Source organism: Somniosus microcephalus, unplaced genomic scaffold, assembly GCF_052327205.1.
Source record: "Somniosus microcephalus isolate GS21.2 unplaced genomic scaffold, FLI_Smic_1.0 unresolved_chr1, whole genome shotgun sequence".
NCBI lineage: Eukaryota > Metazoa > Chordata > Chondrichthyes > Squaliformes > Somniosidae > Somniosus > Somniosus microcephalus.
The window spans coordinates 51646970-51666253 of record NW_028225179.1 but is presented as its reverse complement, the minus strand read 5'-3'; the positions used below and the strand labels follow the sequence as shown (position 1 = coordinate 51666253).

Below are 19284 nucleotides of genomic sequence, written 5' to 3'. Positions count from 1 at the left end.
AACAAGATCACACAGAAAGCAATGTGATAAGGACCAGATAAACTGTTTTTAGTGGTGCTGGTTGAGGGATAAATATTGGATCCAGGACACCTGGAAGAATTACCCTGCTATTATTCCCAAATTGGCAGTGGGAAATTTTACATCCATTTGATAGGGCAGCAAAGTCTGAGTTTAACATCTCATTCGAGAAACGCCACCTCCGACAGTGCTGCGCTCCCTCAGTACTGACCCTCCAACAGTGCGGCGCTCCCTCAGTACTGCCCCTCCGACAGTGCGGCGTTCCATCAGCACTGCTCCCTCGACAGTGCGGAGCTCCCTCAGTACTGCCCCTCCGACAGTGCGGCGCTCCCACAGTACAGATCCTCCGACAGTGCGGCGCTCCCTCATTACTGCCCATCCAACAGTGCGGCGCTCCCTCAGTACTGATTCTCCGACAGTGCGGCGCTCCCTCAGTACTGACCCTCCGACAGTGCGGCGCTCCCTCAGTACTGCCCCTCTCACAGTGCAGCGCTCCCTCAGTACAGCCCCTCCGACAGTGTGGCGCTCCCTCAATACTGCCCCTCCGACAGTGCAGCACTCTCTCAAAACTGCCCCTCCGACAGTGCAGTGCTTGCTCAGTACTGCCCCTCTGACAGTGCAGCGCTCCCTCAGTACTAACCTTCCGACAGTGCGGCGCTCCCTCAGTACTGCCCCTCTGACAGTGCAGCACTCCCTCAGTACTGCTCCTCCGACAGTGCGGCGCTCCCTCAGTACTGCCCCTCCGACAGTGCGGCGCTCCCTCAGTACTGCCCCTCCGACAGTGCGGCACTCGCTCAGTACCGCCCCTCCGACAGTGCGGCGCTCACTGTGTACTGCCCCTCCAACAGTGCGGCGCTCCCTCAGCACCGCCTCTCCGACAGTGCGGCGCTCCCTCAGTACCACCCCTCCGACAGTGCGGCGCTCCCTCAGAACCGCCCCTCCGACAGTGCCGCGCTCCCTCAGTACCGTCCCTCCGACAGTGCGGCGCTCCCTCAGTACTGCCCCTCCGACAGTGCGGCGCTCACTCAGTACTGTCCCTCTGACAGCGCGGCGCTCACTCAGCACTGCCCCTCCAACAGCGCGGCGCTCACTCAGTACTGCCCCTCCGACAGTGCGGCGCTAAGTCAGTACCGCCCCTCCGACAGTGCAGCACTCTCTCAGTACTGCCCCTCCGACAGTGCAGCGCTCCCTCAGTACTGCCCTTCCGACAGTGCAGCGCTCCCTCAGCACTGCCCCTCCGACAGTGCAGCGCTCCCTCAGTACTGCCCCTCCGACAGTGCGGCGCTCCCTCAGTACTGCCCCTCCGACAGTGCGGCACTCGCTCAGTACCGCCCCTCCGACAGTGCGGCGCTCACTCTGTACTGCCCCTCCAACAGTGCGGCGCTCCCTCAGCACCGCCTCTCCGACAGTGCGGCGCTCCCTCAGTACCGCCCCTCCGACAGTGCGGCGCTCCCTCAGAACCGCCCCTCCGACAGTGCCGCGCTCCCTCAGTACCGTCCCTCCGACAGTGCGGCGCTCCCTCAGTACTGCCCCTCCGACAGTGCGGCGCTCCCTCAGTACTGCCCCTCCGACAGTGCAGCGCTCCCTCAGTACTGCCCCTCTGACAGTGCGGCGCTCCTCAGTACTGCACCTCCGACAGTGCGGCGCTCCGTCAGCACTGCCCCTCCGAAAGTGCGGCGCTCCTCAGTAACAACCCTCCGACAGTGCGGCGCTCCCTCAGTACTGCCCCTCCGACAGTGCGGTGCTCCCTCAGTACTGACCCTCCGACAGTGCAGCGCTCCCTCAGTGCTGCCCCTCCGACAGTGCAGCACTCCGTCAGTAATGCTCCTCCGACAGTGCAGCGCTCCCTCAGCACTGCCCCTCCGTTAGTGCGGTGCTCCCTCAGTACTGACCCTCCGACAGTGCGGTGCTCCCTCAGTACTGACCCTCCGACAGTGCAGCGCTCCCTCAGTGCTGCCCCTCCGACAGTGCAGCACTCCGTCAGTACTGACCCTCCGACAGTGCAGCACTCCCTCAGTACTGCCCCTCCGACAGTGCGGCGCTCCCTCACTACTGGCCCTCCGACAGTGCAGCACTCCCACAGTACTGCCCCTCGGACATTACGGCACTCAATCAGTACTGCCCCTCCGACAGTGCGGCGCTCTCACATTTCTGCCCCTCCGACAGTGCAGCACTCCCTCAGTACCTACTCTCCTACAGTGCCGCGCTCCCTCAGTCATGCCCTTCCGACAGTGTGGCACTCCCTCAGTACTGCACCTCTGACAGTGCGTTGCTCCATCAGTTCTGACACTCCGACAGTGCAGCGCTCCCTCAGTACTGCCCCTCCGACAGTGCAGCGCTCCATCAATACTGACCCTCCGACAGCGCAGCGCTCCCTCAGTGCCTACTCTTCGGCAGTGCGGCGCTCCCTCAGTACTGCCCCTCCGACAGTGCAGCGCTCCCTCAGTACTGCCCCTCCGACAGTACAGTGCTCCCTCAGTACTGTCCCTCCGACAGTGCAGCACTTCCTCTGTCCTGCCCCTCCGAGAGTGCAGCGCTCCCTCAGTACTGCCCCTCCGACAGTGCAGCGCTCCCACAGTACTGCCCCTCCGACAGTGCAGCGCTCCCTCAGTACCTACTCTCCTACAGTGCCGTGCTCCCTCAGTCATGCCCCTCCGACTGTGTGGCACTCCCTCAGTACTGCCCCTCTGACAGTGCTGTGCTCCATCAGTACTGACCCTCTGACAGAGCAGTGCTCCCTCAGTACTGCACCGCCGACAGCGCAGCGCTCCCTCAGCACTGCCCCTCCGACATTGCTGCACTCCGTTAGTACTGCCCCTCCGAGAGTGCGGCACTCTCTCAGTACCACCCCTCCGACAGTGGGGCGCTCCTTCTATACTGCCCCTCCGACAGTGCGGTGCTCCTTCAATACTGCCCCTCAGAAAGTGCAGCGCTCCCTCAGTAGAGCGCCACCAAAATTGCAGCGCTCCTTCATTACTGCCCCCTGACAGTGCGGTGCCCCCTCAGTACTGAACCTCCAAAAGTCCAGAGCTCCCTCAGCACTGCCTCTCCGACAGTTGAGCACTAACTCAGTACTGCCCCTCTGACAGTGCGGTACTCCTCATTACTCAGCCTCCGACAGTGCAGTGCTTCCGCAGTACTGACCCTCCAACAGAGCGATGCTCCATCGGTACTGCCCCTCCGACAGTCCAGCACTCCCTCAGTACTGCCCCTTCGACAGTGCAGCGCTCTCTCAGTATTGCCACTCCGAGAGAGCAGTGCTCCCTCAGTACGGTCCCTCCGACAGTGCAGCGCTCCCACAGCACTGCCCCTCCGACAGTGCAGCGCTACCTCAGTACCTACTCTCCTACAGTGCCGTGCTCCCTCAGTCATGCCCCTCCGACAGTGTGGCATTCCCTCAATACTGCCCCTCTGACAGTGCTGTGCTCCATCAATACTGACACTCCGACAGTGCAGCGCTCCCTCAGTACTGCCCCTCCGACAGTGCAGCGCTCCCTCAGTACTGACCCTCCGACAGTGCAGCGCTCCCTCAGTGCCTACTCTCCAACAGTGCAGCACTCCCTCAGTACTGCCACTCCGACAGTGCAGCACTCCCTCAGTACTGCACCTCCGACAGTACAGCGCTCCCTCAGTACTGCTCCTCCGACAGTGCAGCGCTCCCTCAGTACTGCCCCCCCGTTAGTTCGGTGCTCCTTCAGTACTGACCCTCCGACTGTGCGGCTCTCCCTCAGTACTGCCTCTCCGACAGTGCGGGGTTCCCTCAGTACTGACCCTCCGACAGTGCAGCGCTCCCTCAGTATTGCCCCTCCGACAGTGCAGCACTCCGTCAGTACTGCCCCTCCGACAGTGCAGCACTCCCTCAGTACTAACCTCCCGACAGTGCAGCACTCCCTCAGAACTGCCCCTCTGACAGTGCAGCGCTCCCTCAGTACTGCCCATCCGACATTGCGGCGCTCCCTCAGTACTGACCCTCCGACAGTGCGGCGCTCCCTCAGTACTTCCTTTCCGACAGTGCGGCACTCTCTCAGTACTGCCCCTCTGACAGTGCAGTGCTCCCTCAGCACTGCCCCTCCAACAGTGTAGCACTCACTCAAATCTGCCCCTCCAACAGTGCGGCGCTCCCTCAATACTGCCCCTCCGATAGTGCGGTGATCCCTCAGTACTGCCCTTCCGACAGTGCGGCGCTCCCTCAATACTGCCCCTCAGACAGTGCGGCGCTCCCTCACTACTGGCCCTCCGACAGTGCAGCACTCCCACAGTACTGCCCCTCGGACAGTACGGCGCTCAATCAGTACTGCCCCTCCGACAGTGCGGCACTCCCTCAGTATTGGCCCTCCGTTAGTGCGGTGCTCCCTCAGTACTGACCCTCCGACTGTGCGGCTCTCCCTCAGTACTGCCTCTCCGACAGTGCGGGGTTCCCTCAGTACTGACCCTCCGACAGTGCGGTGCTCCCTCAGTACTGACCCTCCGACAGTGCAGCGCTCCCTCAGTATTGCCCCTCCGACAGTGCAGCACTCCGTCAGTACTGACCCTCCGACAGTGCAGCACTCCCTCAGTACTGCCCCTCCGACAGTGCGGCGCTCCCTCACTACTGGCCCTCCGACAGTGCAGCACTCCCACAGTACTGCCCCTCGGACAGTACGGCGCTCAATCAGTACTGCCCCTCCGACAGTGCGGCACTCCCTCAGTACTGGCCCTCCAACAGTGCAGCGCTCCCTCAGTAATGCCCCTCGCACAGTGCAGCGCTGCCTCAGTACTGACCTTCCGACAATGCGGCGCACCCTCTGTACTGCCCCTCCAACAGTGCAGCGCTCCCTCAGTACTGACCCTCCGACAGTGCAGCACTCCCTCAGTATTGACCCTCCGACAGTGCAGCACTTCCTCATTACTGCCCTTCCGACAGTGCGGCGCTCCCTCAGTACTGCCCCTCCGACAGTGCGGCGCTCCCTCAGTAATGACCCTCCAACAGTGCAGCGCTCCCTCAGTACTGCCCCTCCTACAGTGCGGCGCTCCCTCAGTACTGCCCCTCCGACAGTGCGGCGCTCCCTCAGTACTACCCCTCCGACAGTGCGGCACTCCCTCAGTACTGCCCATCCGACAGTGCTGTGCTCCTCAGTACTGACCGTCCGACAATGCGGCGCTCCCTCAGTACTGCCCCTCCGACAGTGCAGCGCTCCCTCAGTACTGCCCCTCCGACAGTGCAGCGCTCCCTCAGTGCTAACCCCCCGACAGTGCAGCACTCCCTCAGAACTGCCCCTCTGACAGTGCAGCGCTCCCTCAGTACTGCCCATCCGACATTGCGGCGCTCCCTCAGTACTGACCCTCCGACAGTGCGGCGCTCCCTCAGTACTTCCCCTCCGACAGTGCGGCACTCTCTCAGCACTGCCCCTCCGACAGTGTAGCACTCACTCAAATCTGCCCCTCCAACAGTGCGGCGCTCCCTCAGTGCTGCCCCTCCGATAGTGCGGTGATCCCTCAGTACTGCCCTTCCGACAGTGCGGCGCTCCCTCAATACAGCCCCTCCGACAGTGCGGCGCTCCCTCAGTACTGCCCCTCCGACAGTACGGTGCTCCCTCAGTTCTGGACCTCCGACAGTGCGGCGCTCCCTCAGTACTGCCCCTCCGACAGTGTGGCACTCCCTCAGTACCGCCCCTCCGACAGTGCGGCGCTCACTCAGTACTGCCCCACCAACAGTGCAGCGCTCCCTCAGTACCGCCCCTCCGACAGTGCGGCGCTCCCTCAGTACCGCCCCTCCGACAGTGCGGCGCTCGCTCAGTACTGCCCCTCTGACAGTGAAGCACTCCCTCAGTACCGCCCCTCCGACAGTACGGCGCTCCCTCAGTACTGCCCCTCCGACAGTGAAGCACTCCCTCAGTACTGCCCCTCTGACAGTGCGGCGCTCCCTCAGCACTGCCCCTCTGACAGTGCGGCGCTCCCTCAGTACTGCCCCTCCGACCGTGCTGCACTCCCTCAGTGCAGCCCCTCCGACAGTGCGGCGCTCCCTCAGTACTGCCCCTCCGACAGTGCGGCGCTCCCTCAGCACTGCCCCTCCGACAGTGTGGCGCTCCCTCAGTACTGCCCTTCCAAAAGTGCGGCGCTCCCTCAGTATTGCCCTCCAACAGTGCAGCGCTCCCTCAGTACTGCCCCTCCGACAGTGCAGCGCTCCCTCAGTACTGTCCCTCCGACAGTGCACCTCTTCCTCACTCCTGCCACTCTGACAGTGCAGCGCTCCCTCAGTACTGCCCCTCCGACAGTGCAGCGCTCTCACATTACTGCCCCTCCTACAGTGCCGCGCTCCCTCAGTCATGCCCTTCCGACAGTGTGGCACTCCCTCAGTACTGCACCTCTGACAGTGCGTTGCTCCATCAGTACTGACACTCCGACAGTGCAGCGCTCCCTCAGTACTGCCCCTCCGACAGTGCAGCGCCCCCTCTGTACTGACCCTCTGACAGTGCAGCGTTCCCTCAGTGCCTACTCTCCGACAGTGCCGTGCTCCCTCAGTATTGCCCCTCCGACAGTGCAGCTCTCCCTCAGTACTGACCCTCCAACAGTGTGGTGCTCCCTCTGTACTGCCCCTCCAACAGTGCCGCTCTCCCTCAGTGCTGGCCCTCCTACAGTGCAACGCTCCCTCAGTAATGCCCCTTCGACAGTGCAGCGCTCCCTCAGTACTGCCCCTCCGACAGTGCAGCGCTCCCTCAATACTGCACCCCTGACAGTGTGGCGCTTTCTCAGTACTGCCCCTCCGAATGTGCGGTGCTCCCTCAGAACTGCCCCTCCAACAGTGCAGTGCTCTCTCAGCCCTGCCCCTCTGACAGTGCGTCCCTCCCTCAGTACTGCCCCTTCGACATTGCTGCACTCCCTCAGTACTGACCCTCTGATAGAGCAGTGCTCCCTCAGTACTGCGCCGCCGACAGTGCAGCGCTCCCTCAGCACTGCCCCTCCGACATTGCAGCACTCCCTCAGTACTGCCCCTCCGAGAGTGCGGCACTCTCTCAGTACCGCCCCTCCGACAGTGCGGCGCTCCTTCTATACTGCCCCTCCGACAGTGCGGCGCTCCTTCAATACTGCCCCTCAGAAAGTGCAGCGCTTCCTCAGTAGAGCGCCACCGAAATAACAGCGCTCCTTCATTACTGCCCCCTGACAGTGCGGTGCCCCCTCAGCACTGAACCTCCAAAAGTCCAGAGCTCCCTCAGCACTGCCTCTCCGACAGTTGAGCACTACCTCAGTACTGCCCCTCTGACAGTGCGGCACTCCTCATTACTCAGCCTCCGACAGTGCAGTGCTTCCACAGTACTGACCCTCCAACAGAGCGATGCTCCATTGGTACTGCCCCTCCGACAGTGCAGCGCTCTCTCAGTACTGCCACTCCGAGAGAGCAGTGCCCCCTCAGTACGGCCCCTCCGACAGTGCAGTACTCCCTCAGTACTGCCCCGCCTACAGTGCAGGGCTCCTTCAGTACAACCCTTCCAACAGTGCAGCGCTCTCTCAGTGCTGCCCCTCCGACAGTGCAGCACTCCCTCAGTACTGCCCCTCCGACAGTGCGGCACTCCCTCGGTACTGGCACTCCGACAGTGCAGCGTACCCTCGGTACTGACCCTCCGACAGTGCAGTGCTCCCTCAGCACTGCTCCTCCGACAGTGCAGTGCTCCCTCAGTACTGCCCCTCCGACTGTGCGGCTCTCCCCCAGCACTGCCCCTCCGACAGTGCGGCACTCCCTCAGTACTGCCCATCTAACAATGCGGCGCTCCATCATTACTGCCCCTCCGACAGTGCAGCGCTCCCTCAGTACTGCCCCTCCGACAGTGCAGCGTTCCCCCAGTACTGACCATCCGACAGTGCGGCGCTCCCTCAGTACTGCCCCTCCGACAGTGCAGCGCTCCCTCAGTACCGCCCCTCTGACAGTGCGGCACTCCCCCAGTACTGCCCCTCCGACAGCGCTGCACACCCTCAGTACTGCCCCTCTGACAGTGCTCCACTCCCTCAGTACTGCCCCTCCGACATTCCTATGCTCCCTCAGCACTCCCCTCTGACAGTGCGGTACTCCTTCAGTGCAACCCCTCCCACAGTTCAGAACTCCCTCAGTACTGCCCCTCTGAATGATCAGCACACTGTCAGTACAGCCCCCCCAACATTGCGGTGCCCCTTCAGTACTGCCCTCCCTAAGTACTGCCAACCAACAATGCAACATTCCCGAAGTACTGTCCCTCCAACAGTGCAGCTTTCCCTATGTAATGCCCCTCCGACAGTGCAGCGCTCCTGCAGTACTGACACTACGAAAGTGCAGCTCTCCCTCAGTACTGCCCCTCCGACAGTCCGGCGCTCCCTCAGTACAGCCCCTCCGGGAGTGCTCCACTGCCTCAGTACTGCCCCTCCGACAGCACGGTGCTCCATCAGTACTGCCCCTCTGACAGTGCAGCGCTCCCTCAGTACTGCCCCTCCGACAGTGCGGCGCTCCCTCAGTATTTCCCATCCGAAAGTACAGCGCTCCCTCTGTACGTTCCCATTCGACAGTGCAGTGCTCCCTCTGTGATATCTCTCCAACAGTGCAGCTCTCCCTCAGTACTGCCCCTCCAACAGTGCAGCGCTCTGTCAGTACTGCCCCACCGATAGTGCAGCCCTCCCTCAGAACTGACCCTCTGACAGTGCAGCGCTTCCTCAGTACTGCCCCTTTGACAGTGCGGTGCTCCCTCAGTACTGCCCCTCCGACAGTGCGGCGCTCCCTCAGTACTGACCATCCCACAGTGTGGCGCTCCCTCAGTACTGCCCCTCCGACAGTGCGGTGCTCCCTCAGTACTGCCCCTCCGACAGTGTGGCACTCCCTCAGTACTGCCCCTCCGACATTGCAGTGCTGCCTCAGTACTGCCCCTCCGACAGTGCAGTGCTCACTCAGTACTGCACCTCCGACAGTTCGGTGCTCCCTTAATAATGTCCCTCTGATAGTGCAGCGTGCCCTCAGTACTGCCCATCCGACAGTGCAGCGCTCCCTCAGTACTGCCCCTCCAACAGTGTGGCGCTCCCCCAGTACCGCACCTCTGACCATGCGGCGTTCCCTCAGTACTGCCCCTGCGACAGTGCAGCGCGCCCTCAGTACTGCCCATCCGACAGTGCAGTGCTCCCTGAGTACTGCCCCTCCGACAGTGCGGCGCTCCCTCAGTACTGCCACTCTGACAGTGCGGCGCTCCCTCAATACTGCCCCTCTGAAAGTGCAGCGCACCCTCAGTACTGCCCATCCGACAGTGCAGCGCGCCCTCAGTACTGCCCCTGCGACAGTGCAGCGCATCCTTAGTACTGCCCATCCGACAGTGCAGCGCTCCCTGAGTACTGCCCCTCCGACAGTGCGGCGCTCCCTCAATACTGCCCCTCTGAAAGTGCAGCACTCACTCAGTACTGCCCCTCTGAAATTATGAGGGGTTTTGATAGCGTCGAGAGAAACTGGTTACACTGGCGGCAGTGTCTGTAAACAGAGGACACAGATTTAAATTAATTGGCAAAAGAACCAGAGGGAGAGGAGAATTTTTTTACGTGCGAAGTATGGTGTTCTGGAACGCACTGCCTGAAATGGTGGTGGAAGCAGATTCAAGAGTAACTTTATCAGGGGAATTGGATCAATACTTGAAGGGGAGATTTGGTTATAGAAGGAGCGGGGAAGGAGAGACACCCGTTCCGAAGGGGAGAGCACAGGTCAGAAACAAATCCCAGGCACAGATTGACAGGCACCACTTATAACGCGTCACCTCTCCCTCTCTGTTTACAGATGGCACTCTTCCTAGTGGATACAGAGGGGTGTGATGGCATCAAACGTGATAAAAACATCAGTCTTCAGCTGTCGGCATTCAGCATGTTACTGGGATCACACATCGTGAGTCAACACTCTGTACCTCCCTTCAGCAGAAAGATATAACACTCAGTATAACACTCGGGGTATATTATAACACTCAGTAAAACACTCGGGGTATATTATAACACTCAGTATAACACACAGGTATATTGGAACACTCAGTATAACACACAGGGTATATAATAACACTCAGTATAACACACAGGGTATATTATAACACTCAGTATAACACACAGGGTATATTATAACACTCAGTATAACACACAGGTATATTGGAACACTCAGTATAACACACAGGGTATATAATAACACTCAGTATAACACACAGGGTATATTATAACACTCAGTATAACACTCGGGGTATATTATAACACTCAGTATAACACACGGGGTATATTCTAACACTCAGTATAACACACAGGGTATATTATAAAACTCCGTATAACACACGGGGTATATTCTAACACTACGTATAACACACGGGGTATATTCTAACACTACGTATAACACTCGGGGTATATTATAACACTCAGTATAACACACGGGGTATTATCTAACACTCAGTATAACACTCAGGGTATATTATAACACTCAGTATAACACACAGGGCATATTATAATACTCAGTATAACCTCAGGGTATATTATAACACTCAGGGTATATTATAACACTCAGTGTAACACACAGGGTGTATTATAACACTCAGTATAACACACAGGGTATATTATAACACTCAGTATAAAACACAGGGTTTATTATAACACTCAGTATAACACACAGGGTATATTATAACACTCAGTATAACACACAGGGTATATTATAACACTCAGGGTATATTATAACACTCAGTATAACTCTCAGGGTATATTATAACACTCAGTATAACACTCAGGGTATATTATAACACTCAGTATAACACACAGGGTATATTATAACACTCAGTATAACACTCAGGGTATATTATAACACTCAGTATAACACTCAGGGTATATTATAACACTCAGTATAACACACAGGGTATATTATAACACTCAGTATAACACACAGGGTATATTATAACACTCAGTATAACCTCAGGGTATATTATAACACTCAGTATAACACTCAGGGTATATTATAACACTCAGTATAACACTCAGGGTATATTATAACACTCAGTATAACACACAGGGTATATTATAACACTCAGTATAACACTCAGGGTATATTATAACACTCAGGGTATATTATAACACTCAGGGTATATTATAACACTCAGTATAACCTCAGGGTATATTACAACACTCAGGGTATCTTATAACACTCAGTATAACACTCGGGGTATATTATAACACTCAGTATAACACACAGGGTTTATTGTAACACAGTCCGGCACTCGGGGTATATTCCGGCACTCGGGGTATATTCCGGCACTCGAGGTATATTCCGGCACTCGGATGGTGGGGTTGTGCTGTATTATAACAGGAAGAATTTGTCGAGTCGCGGTTGTTTCCCTCGATTCTGACCCCTTTCTCCTCTCTTTCAGATATTTAACACTCGCAACAAAATCAGCCAGACAGACCTGGAATATTTAGAGGTGGGGTCCTGATTTAATTCATTTCACTGATTACACCATTGCCCCCCATCCCCATTCTACCATCCCCTTCACACAATGTAACCAGAAAAGTACCCACGTCTTAGTTAGATGGGACTCGACAAGTGAAAACTCATTCATGGCAACACGCACACAGGGCAGGAAAGGCCCAGGCTGCATCCCCGGCCTGTGCTGATCACTCACCCAGTGTGGGACTGAGTCCCTCACACACACTGAGCAGGAAAGGCCCAGGCTCCATCCCCGGCCTGTGCTGATCCCACACCCAGTGTGGCACTGAGCCCCTCACATGCACACAGGGCAGGAAAGGCCCAGGCTCCATCCCCGGCCTGTGCGGATCTCACCCAGTGTGGGACTGAGCCCCTCACACACAGAGCAGGAAAGGTCCAGGCTCCAACCGGGCCTGTGCTGATCCCACACCCAGTGTGGTACTGAGCCCCTCACACACACACAGAGCAGGAAAGGCCCAGGCTCCATCCCCGGCCTGTGCTGATCCCACACCCAGTGTGTTACTGAGCCCCTCACACACAGAGCAGGAAAGGCCCAGGCTCCATCCCTGGCCTGTGCTGATCCCACACCCAGTGTGGGACTGAACCCCACAGACACAGAGCAGGAAAGGCCCAGGCTCCATCCCCGGCCTGTGCTGATCCCACACCCAGTGTGGGACTGAGCCCCTCACACACACAAAGTATGAAAGGCCCAGGCTCCATCCCCGGCCTGTGCTAAGTTTGCCTGATCTCACCCAGTGCGGGACTGAGCCCCTCACACACAGAGCAGGAAAGGCCCAGGCTCCATCCCCGGCCTGTGCTGATCCCACACCCAGTGTGGTACTGAGCCCCTCACACACAGAGCAGGAAAGGCCTAGGCTCCATCCCTGGCCTGTGCTGATCCCACACGCAGTGTGGGACTGAACCCCACAGACACAGAGCAGGAAAGGCCCAGGCTCCATCCCCGGTCTATTCTCAGTTAGCCTGATCTCACCCAGTGTGGGACTGAGCCAGCCCCACAGACACACACACCATCCCCGGCCAGTGCTGAGTTAGCCGATCTTGGCTTGAGCAGTGCCAGGGAGATACAGTTGACCTCCGTACCTCTCACGAAAGGCTACAGGCGGACGGGGGGGGGGGGCAATGATTGGGCCCTTCTCATTGTAGTTCCTCCAATGGTCTGGAAAAATGGCCATCGCTCCAATACTGGACAGTCACCATTGTCTGTACAACCCATACTGTAGCACGGGGTCACCGGGGGAAAGAAGATGCTCGTGGCGAGGAGTGACTTGTTTCTGCTTCCTTTGCAGATGTTTCTCGAAGTGGCGGAACAAGTTGGGAAGGTTTTTGACTTGGAACCAATTCAGGTATTGGACCCATAATTGTTTCATTTCCATCGCCCTGTCAGGCCCACTCCCTTCACCTACCCATATCCCTTTGCAGAGAAAGAGAGAAAACAAGAGAGAGAGGGTGAAAGAACGAAAAAAGAGAGAGAGAAAGAAAATAAGGAAAGAGTGAAAGATAGACTCCCATTTCAACAGCACATTTCCCAACCACAGGACATCCCAAAGCGCTTTACAACAATACCAACAACAACTTGTATTTATATAGCGCCTTTAACCTAATAAAACGTCCCAAGGCACTTCACAGGAGTATTTTAAGGTAAAATATTTGACACCGAGCCTTATAAGGAGAAATTAGGGCAGGTGACCAAAAGGTTGGTCACAGAGGTAGGGGCAAAATTCGGATGATTTGCCTCTCTGATTAACGCCTAAGAGGGCGCAAAGCAACTAGTGCCCAGGCGCAGCGTTGCTAACGCCTCCCGGGAAATTCAGCAGGAGGTTAGGGATGGCGGTAACCGTTAGTGCCCCGTGGCGCTGCACCTCCAGCGATGATGTCATCGACCCACTCGCGCCCTGGCTGCGATCTTCAGTCGCACCCCCTGACTTCCTGCTGGATGCTGTTTCCGACAGGGTCAGGGAGGCGTGCGTGTGGCCGGGGCAGCAACTGCCCCCTCTGCCGTCCCTGGGCCCTCTGCCATCCCCGGCCTCCTCTGCCATCCCCGGGCCCTCTGCCGTCCCCGGGCCCTCTGCTGTCCCCAGGCCTTCTGCAAACCCCAGCCTCCTCTGCCATCCCCGGGCCCTCTGTCGTCCCCGGGCCCCCTGCAGTCACCGTGCCCTCTGCCGTCCCCGGGGCCTCTGCCGTGCCCGGGCCCCCTGCAGTCCCCAGGCCCTCTGCCGCCCCGGGCCCACTGCCGTCCCCGGGCCCCCTGCCATCCCCGGGCCCTCTGCCGTCCCCGGGCCCTCTGCCATTCCCGGCCTCCTCTGCTGACCCCGGCCACCTCTGCTGTCCCCGGCCTCATCTGCTGTCCCCGGGTCCTCTGCCATCCCCAGGCCCCTGCCGTCCCCGGGCCCTCTGCCGTCCCCGGGCCCCACTGACGTTCCCGGGCCCACTGCTGTCCCCGGCCTCCTCTGCCGTCCCCGGGCCCTCTGCCGTCCCCGGGCCCTCTGATGTCCCGGGCCTTCTGCCGGGCCCTCTGCCGTCCCCGGGCCCTCTGTTGTCTCTGGGCCTTCTGCCGTCCCCTGGCCCGTTGCCGTCCCGGGCCCTCTGCCGTCCCCGGACTCTCTGCCGTCCCCGGCCCCCTCTGCCGTCCCCGGGCCCAATGCCGTCCCCGTGCCCTCTGCCGACCCTGGGCCCTCTGCCATCCCCAGGCACTCTGCCGTCCCTGGGCTCTCTGATGTCCCCGGGCCTTCTGCCGGGCCCTCTGCCGTTCCTGGGCCCTCTGCTGTCCCCGGGCCTTCTGCCATCCCTGGCTCCCTCTGCCATCCCCGGGCCCTCTGCCTTCCCCGGGCCCTCTGCCGTACCTGGGACCTCTGCCGACCCGGGCCCTCGGCCATCCCCGGGCGCTCTGCCGTCCCCGGGCCCTCTGCCTTACCCGGGCTCCTCTGCCATCCCCGGCTCCTCTGCCGCCCCTGGGCCCTCTGCCGCCCCTGGGCCCTCTGCCTTCCCTGGGCCTTCTGCCGTCCACGGACTCCTCTGCCGTCCCCGGGCCCTCTGCTGTCCCCGGGCCCTCTGCCATCCCCGGAATCCTCTGCTGTCCCCGGGCTCCTCTGCCATCCCTGGGCTCCTCTGCGGTCCTCGGCCCCGTCTGCCGTCCCCGGGCCCTCTGCTGGCCCCGGCCTCCTCTGCCATCCCCGGGCGCTCTGCCGCCCCCGGGCCCGCTGCCGTCACCGGGCCCTCTGCCGCACCCGGGCCCTCTGCCGCCCCGGGCCCTCTGCCGTCCCTGGGCCCTCTGCCGTCCCCTGGCCCTCTGCCATCCCCGGGCCCTCTGCCATCCCTGGCCTCCTCTGCTGTCCCCGGCCTCCTCTGCCATCCCCAGGCTCTCTGCCATCCCCGGGCCCTCTGCAGTCCCCGGGCCCTCTGCCGTCCCTGGGCCCTCTGCCGTCCCCTGGCCCTCTGCCATCCCCGGGCCCTCTGCCGTCCCTGGCCTCCTCTGCCGTCCCCGGCCTCCTCTGCCGTCCCCGGGCTCTCTGCCGTCCCCGGGCCTCACTGCCATCCCCGGACCCTCTGACGTCCCCGGGACCTCTGCCATCCCCGGGCCCTCTGCCGTCACCGGGCCCTCTGCCGTCCCCGGGCCCTCTGCTGTCCCCGGGCTCCTCTGCCGTCGCCGGGCCCTCTGCCGTCCCCGGGCTCCTCTGCCGTCCCCGGCCCCCTCTGCCATCCCCCGGCCGTCCCCGGGCCCTCTGCCGTCCCCGGGCCTTCTGCCATCCCCGGGCTCCTCTGCCGTCCCCGGGCCCTCTGCCATCCCCGGGCCCACTGCCGTCCTCGGATCCTCTGCCGTCCCCGGGCCCTCAGCCGTCCCCGGGCCCTCTGCCGTCCCTGGGCCCTCTGCCGTCCACGGGCTGCTCTCCCATCCCCGGGCTCCTCTGCCGTCCCCGGGCCCACTGCCATCCCCGGGATCTCTGCCGTCCCCGGGCCCTCTGCCGTCCCCGGGTCCTCTGCCGTACCCAGGCCCTCTGCAGTATCCGGGCTCCTCTGCTGTCCCCGGGCATTCTGCCGTCCCCGGGCCCTCTGTCGTCCCCGGCCTCCTCTGCCATCCCCGGGACCTCTGCCGCCCCCAGGTCCTCTGCCATCCCCGAGCCCTCTGCCGTCCCCGAGGCCTCTGCTGTCCACGGGCCCCTCTGCCGTCCGCGGGCCCTCTGCAGTCCCTGGGCCCTCTGCCGTCCCCGGGCCCCCTCTGCCGTCCCCTGGCTCCTCTGCTGCCCCCGGGTCCTCTGCCGTCCCTGAGCCCTCTGCCGTCCCCGAGCCCCTCTGCCATCACCGGGTCCCCTGCCGTCCCCGGGCCACTCTGCCGTCCCCGGGCCCCCTGCCGACCCCGGGCCCTCTGCTGTCCCCGGCCCCCTCTGCCATCCCCCGGCTCCTCTGCAGTCCCCGGGCCCTCTGCCATCCCCGGGCCCTCTGCCGTCCCCGGCCCCCTCTGCCGTCCCCCGGCTCCTCTGCAGTCCCCGGGCCCTCTGCCATCCCCGGGCCCTCTGCCGTCCCCGCGCCCTCTGCCTTACGCGGCCTCCTCTTCGGTCCCCGGGCTCTCTGCCGTCCCTGGGCCCTCTGCCGTCCCCGAGCCCTCTGCCATCCGCGGGCACTCTGCCATCCCCAGGCACTCTGCCATCCCCGGGCCTTCTGCTGTCCCCGGGCCGTCTGCCATCCCCGGGCCCTCTGCCGTCCCCGGGCCCTCTGCCGTCCCCGGGCTCCTCTGCCGTCCCCTGGCTCCTCTGCTGTCCCCGGGCCCTCTGCCATCCCCGGGCTTCTCTGCCGTCCCCGGCCCCCTCTGCCGTCCCCCGGCCATCCCCGGGCCCTCTGCTGTCCCCAGGCCCCTCTGCCATCCCCGGGCCCTCTGCTGTACCCGGCCTCCTCTGCCTTCCCAGGGCCCTCTGCCGACACCGGGCCCTCCGCTGTCCCCGGGCCCTCTACCGTCCCTGGGCCCTCTGACGTCCCCGGGCCTTCTGCCGGGCCCTCTGCCGTCCACGGGCCCTCTGCTGTCTCCGGGCCTTCTGCCGTCCCCGGGCCCGCTGCCGTCCCTGGGCCCTCTGCCGTCCCCGGGCTCTCTACCATCCCCGGCCCCCTCTGCCATCCCCGGGCCCACTGCCATCCCCGTACTCTCTGCCATCCCTGGGCCCTCTGCCGTCCCCAGGCCCTCTGCCATCCCTGGGCCCTCTGATGTCCCCGGGCCTTCTGCCGGGCCCTCTGCCATTCCCGGGCACTCTGCTGTCCCCGGGCCTTCTGCCGTCCCCGGGCCCTCTGCCGTCCCCGAGCCCTCTGCCGTCCCCGGGCCCTCTGCCATCCCTGGCCCCCTCTGCCATCCCCGGGCCCTCTGCCTTCCCCGGGCCCTCTGCCCTCCCCGAGCCCTCTGCCATCCCCGGCCTCCTCTGCCGTCCCCTGGCTCCTCTGCTGCCCCCGGGCCCTCTGCCGTCCCCGGGCCCTCTGCCTTCCCCGGGCCTTCTGCCATCCCCGGACTCCTCTGCCGTCCCCAGGCCCTCTGCTGTCCCCGGGCCCTCTGCCATCCCAGGACTCCTCTGCCGTCCCCGGGCCCTCTGTCGTCCCCGGGCTCCTCTGCCATCCCCGGGCTCCTCTGCCATCCCCGGGCTCCTCTGCGGTCCCCGGCCTCCTCTGCCATCCCCGGGCGCTCTGCCGTCCCCAGGCCCTCTGCCGTCCCCGGGCCCTCTGCCGTCCCTGGGCCCTCTGATGTCCCCGGGCCTTCTGCCGGGCCCTCTGCTATCCCTGGGCCCTCTGCTGTCTCCAGGCCTTCTGCCGTCCCTGGGCCCGCTGCCGTCCCCGGGCGCTCTGACGTCCCTGGGCCCTCTGCCATCCCCGGGCCCTCTGCCGTCCCTGGGCTCCTCTGCCGTACCCGGCATTCTGCCGTTCCTGGGCCCTCTGCCGTCCCCGGGCCCTCTGCCGTCCCTGGGCCCTCTGACGTCCCCGGGCCTTCTGCCGGGCCCTCTGCTATCCCCAGGCCCTCTGCTGTCTCCAGGCCTTCTGCCGTCCCTGGGCCCGCTGCCGTCCCCGGGCGCTCTGCCGTCCCCGGGCCCTCTGCCATCCCTCGGCCCCTCTGTCATCCCCAGGCCCCTCTGCCATCCCCGGGCGCTCTGCCGTCCCCGGGCCCTCTGCCATCCCCGGGCCCCTCTGTCATCCCCAGGCCCCTCTGCCGTCCCCGGGCCCTCTGCAGTCCCCGGGCCCTCTGCCGTCCCCGGGCCCTCTGCCGTCCCCTGGCCCTCTGAAAATCCCCGGGCCTCCTGCCATCCCCGGGTCCTCTGCCGTCCCCGGGCCCTCTGCCATTCCCGGCCTCCTCTGCTGACCCCGGCCACCTCTGCTGTCCCCGGCCTCATCTGCTGTCCCCGGGTCCTCTGCCATCCCCAGGCCCCTGCCGTCCCCGGGCCCTCTGCCATCCCCGGGCACTCTGCCGTCCCCAGCCCCCACTGACGTTCCCGGGCCCACTGCTGTCCCCGGCCTCCTCTGCCGTCCCCGGGCCCTCTGCCGTCCCCGGGCCCTCTGATGTCCCGGGCCTTCTGCCGGGCCTTCTGCCGTCCCCGGGCCCTCTGTTGTCTCCGGGCCTTCTGCCGTCCCGGGGCCCGTTGCCGTCCCGGGCCCTCTGCCGTCCCCGGGCTCTCTGCCGTCCCCGGCCCCCTCTGCCGTCCCCGGGCCCACTGCCGTCCCCGTGCCCTCTGCCGACCCTGGGCCCTCTGCCGTCCCGAGGCACTCTGCCTTCCCTGGGCTCTCTGATGTCCCCGGGCCTTCTGCCGGGCCCTCTGCCGTTCCTGGGTCCTCTGCTGTCCCCGGGCCTTCTGCCATCCCTGGCTCCCTCTGCCGTCCCCGGGCCCTCTGCCTTCCCCGGGCCCTCTGCCGTACCTGGGACCTCTGCCGACCCGGGCCCTCTGCCATCCCCGGGCCCTCTGCCGTCCCCGGGCCCTCTGCCTTACCCGGGTTCCTCTGCCATCCCCCGGCTCCTCTGCCGCCCCCGGGCCCTCTGCCGCCCCTGGGCCCTCTGCATTCCCTGGGCCTTCCGCCGTCCACGGACTCCTCTGCCGTCCCCGGGCCCTCTGCTGTCCCCGGGCCCTCTGCCATCCCCGGAATCCTCTGCCGTCCCCGGGCTCCTCTGCCATCCCTGGGCTCCTCTGCGGTCCCCGGCCCCGTCTGCCGTCCCCGGGCCCTCTGCTGGCCCCGGCCTCCTCTGCCGTCCCCGGGCGCTCTGCCGCCCCCGGGCCCGCTGCCGTCACCGGGCCCTCTGCCGTCCCCGGGCCCTCTGCCGCCCCTGGGCCCTCTGCCGTCCCTGGGCCCTCTGCCGTCCCCTGGCCCTCTGCCATCCCCGGGCCCTCTGCCGTCCCTGGCCTCCTCTGCTGTCCCCGGCCTCCTCTGCCATCCCCAGGCTCTCTGCCATCCCCGGGCCCTCTGCAGTCCCCGGGCCCTCTGCCGTCCCTGGGCCCTCTGCCGTCCCCTGGACCTCTGCCATCCCCGGGCCCTCTGCCGTCCCTGGCCTCCTCTGCCGTCCCCGGCCTCCTCTGCCGTCCCCGGGCTCTCTGCCATCCCCGGGCCTCACTGCCATCCCCGGACACTCTGACGTCCCCGGGTCCTCTGCCATCCCCGGGCCCTCTGCCGTCACCGGGCCCTCTGCCGTCCCCGGGCCCTCTGCCGTCCCCGGGCTCCTCTGCCGTCGCCGGGCCCTCTGCCGTCCCCGGGCTCCTCTGCCGTCCCCGGTCCCCTCTGCCATCCCCCGGCCGTCCCCGGGCCCTCTGCCGTCCCCGGGCCTTCTGCCGTCCCCGGGCTCCTCTGCCGTCCCCGGGCCCTCTGCCGTCCCCGGG

At 63.6% G+C, this 19284-nt stretch overlaps 1 protein-coding gene across 1 annotated transcript in view; it reads left to right on the top strand.

Annotated features, from left to right (window-relative positions):
* Positions 1-13329, top strand: part of LOC147094979 (RING finger protein 112-like) — a 67691-nt gene extending 54362 nt beyond the window's left edge. The window contains exons 4-6 of the mRNA XM_085973948.1: positions 9773-9877; positions 11382-11432; positions 12745-13329. Of these exons, the coding sequence (XP_085830074.1) occupies positions 9773-9877; positions 11382-11432; positions 12745-12816 (228 nt within the window). The 3' untranslated portion in view covers positions 12817-13329. The remainder of the gene's footprint in view (positions 1-9772; positions 9878-11381; positions 11433-12744) is intronic.
* Positions 13330-19284: the final 5955 nt, after the last annotated feature.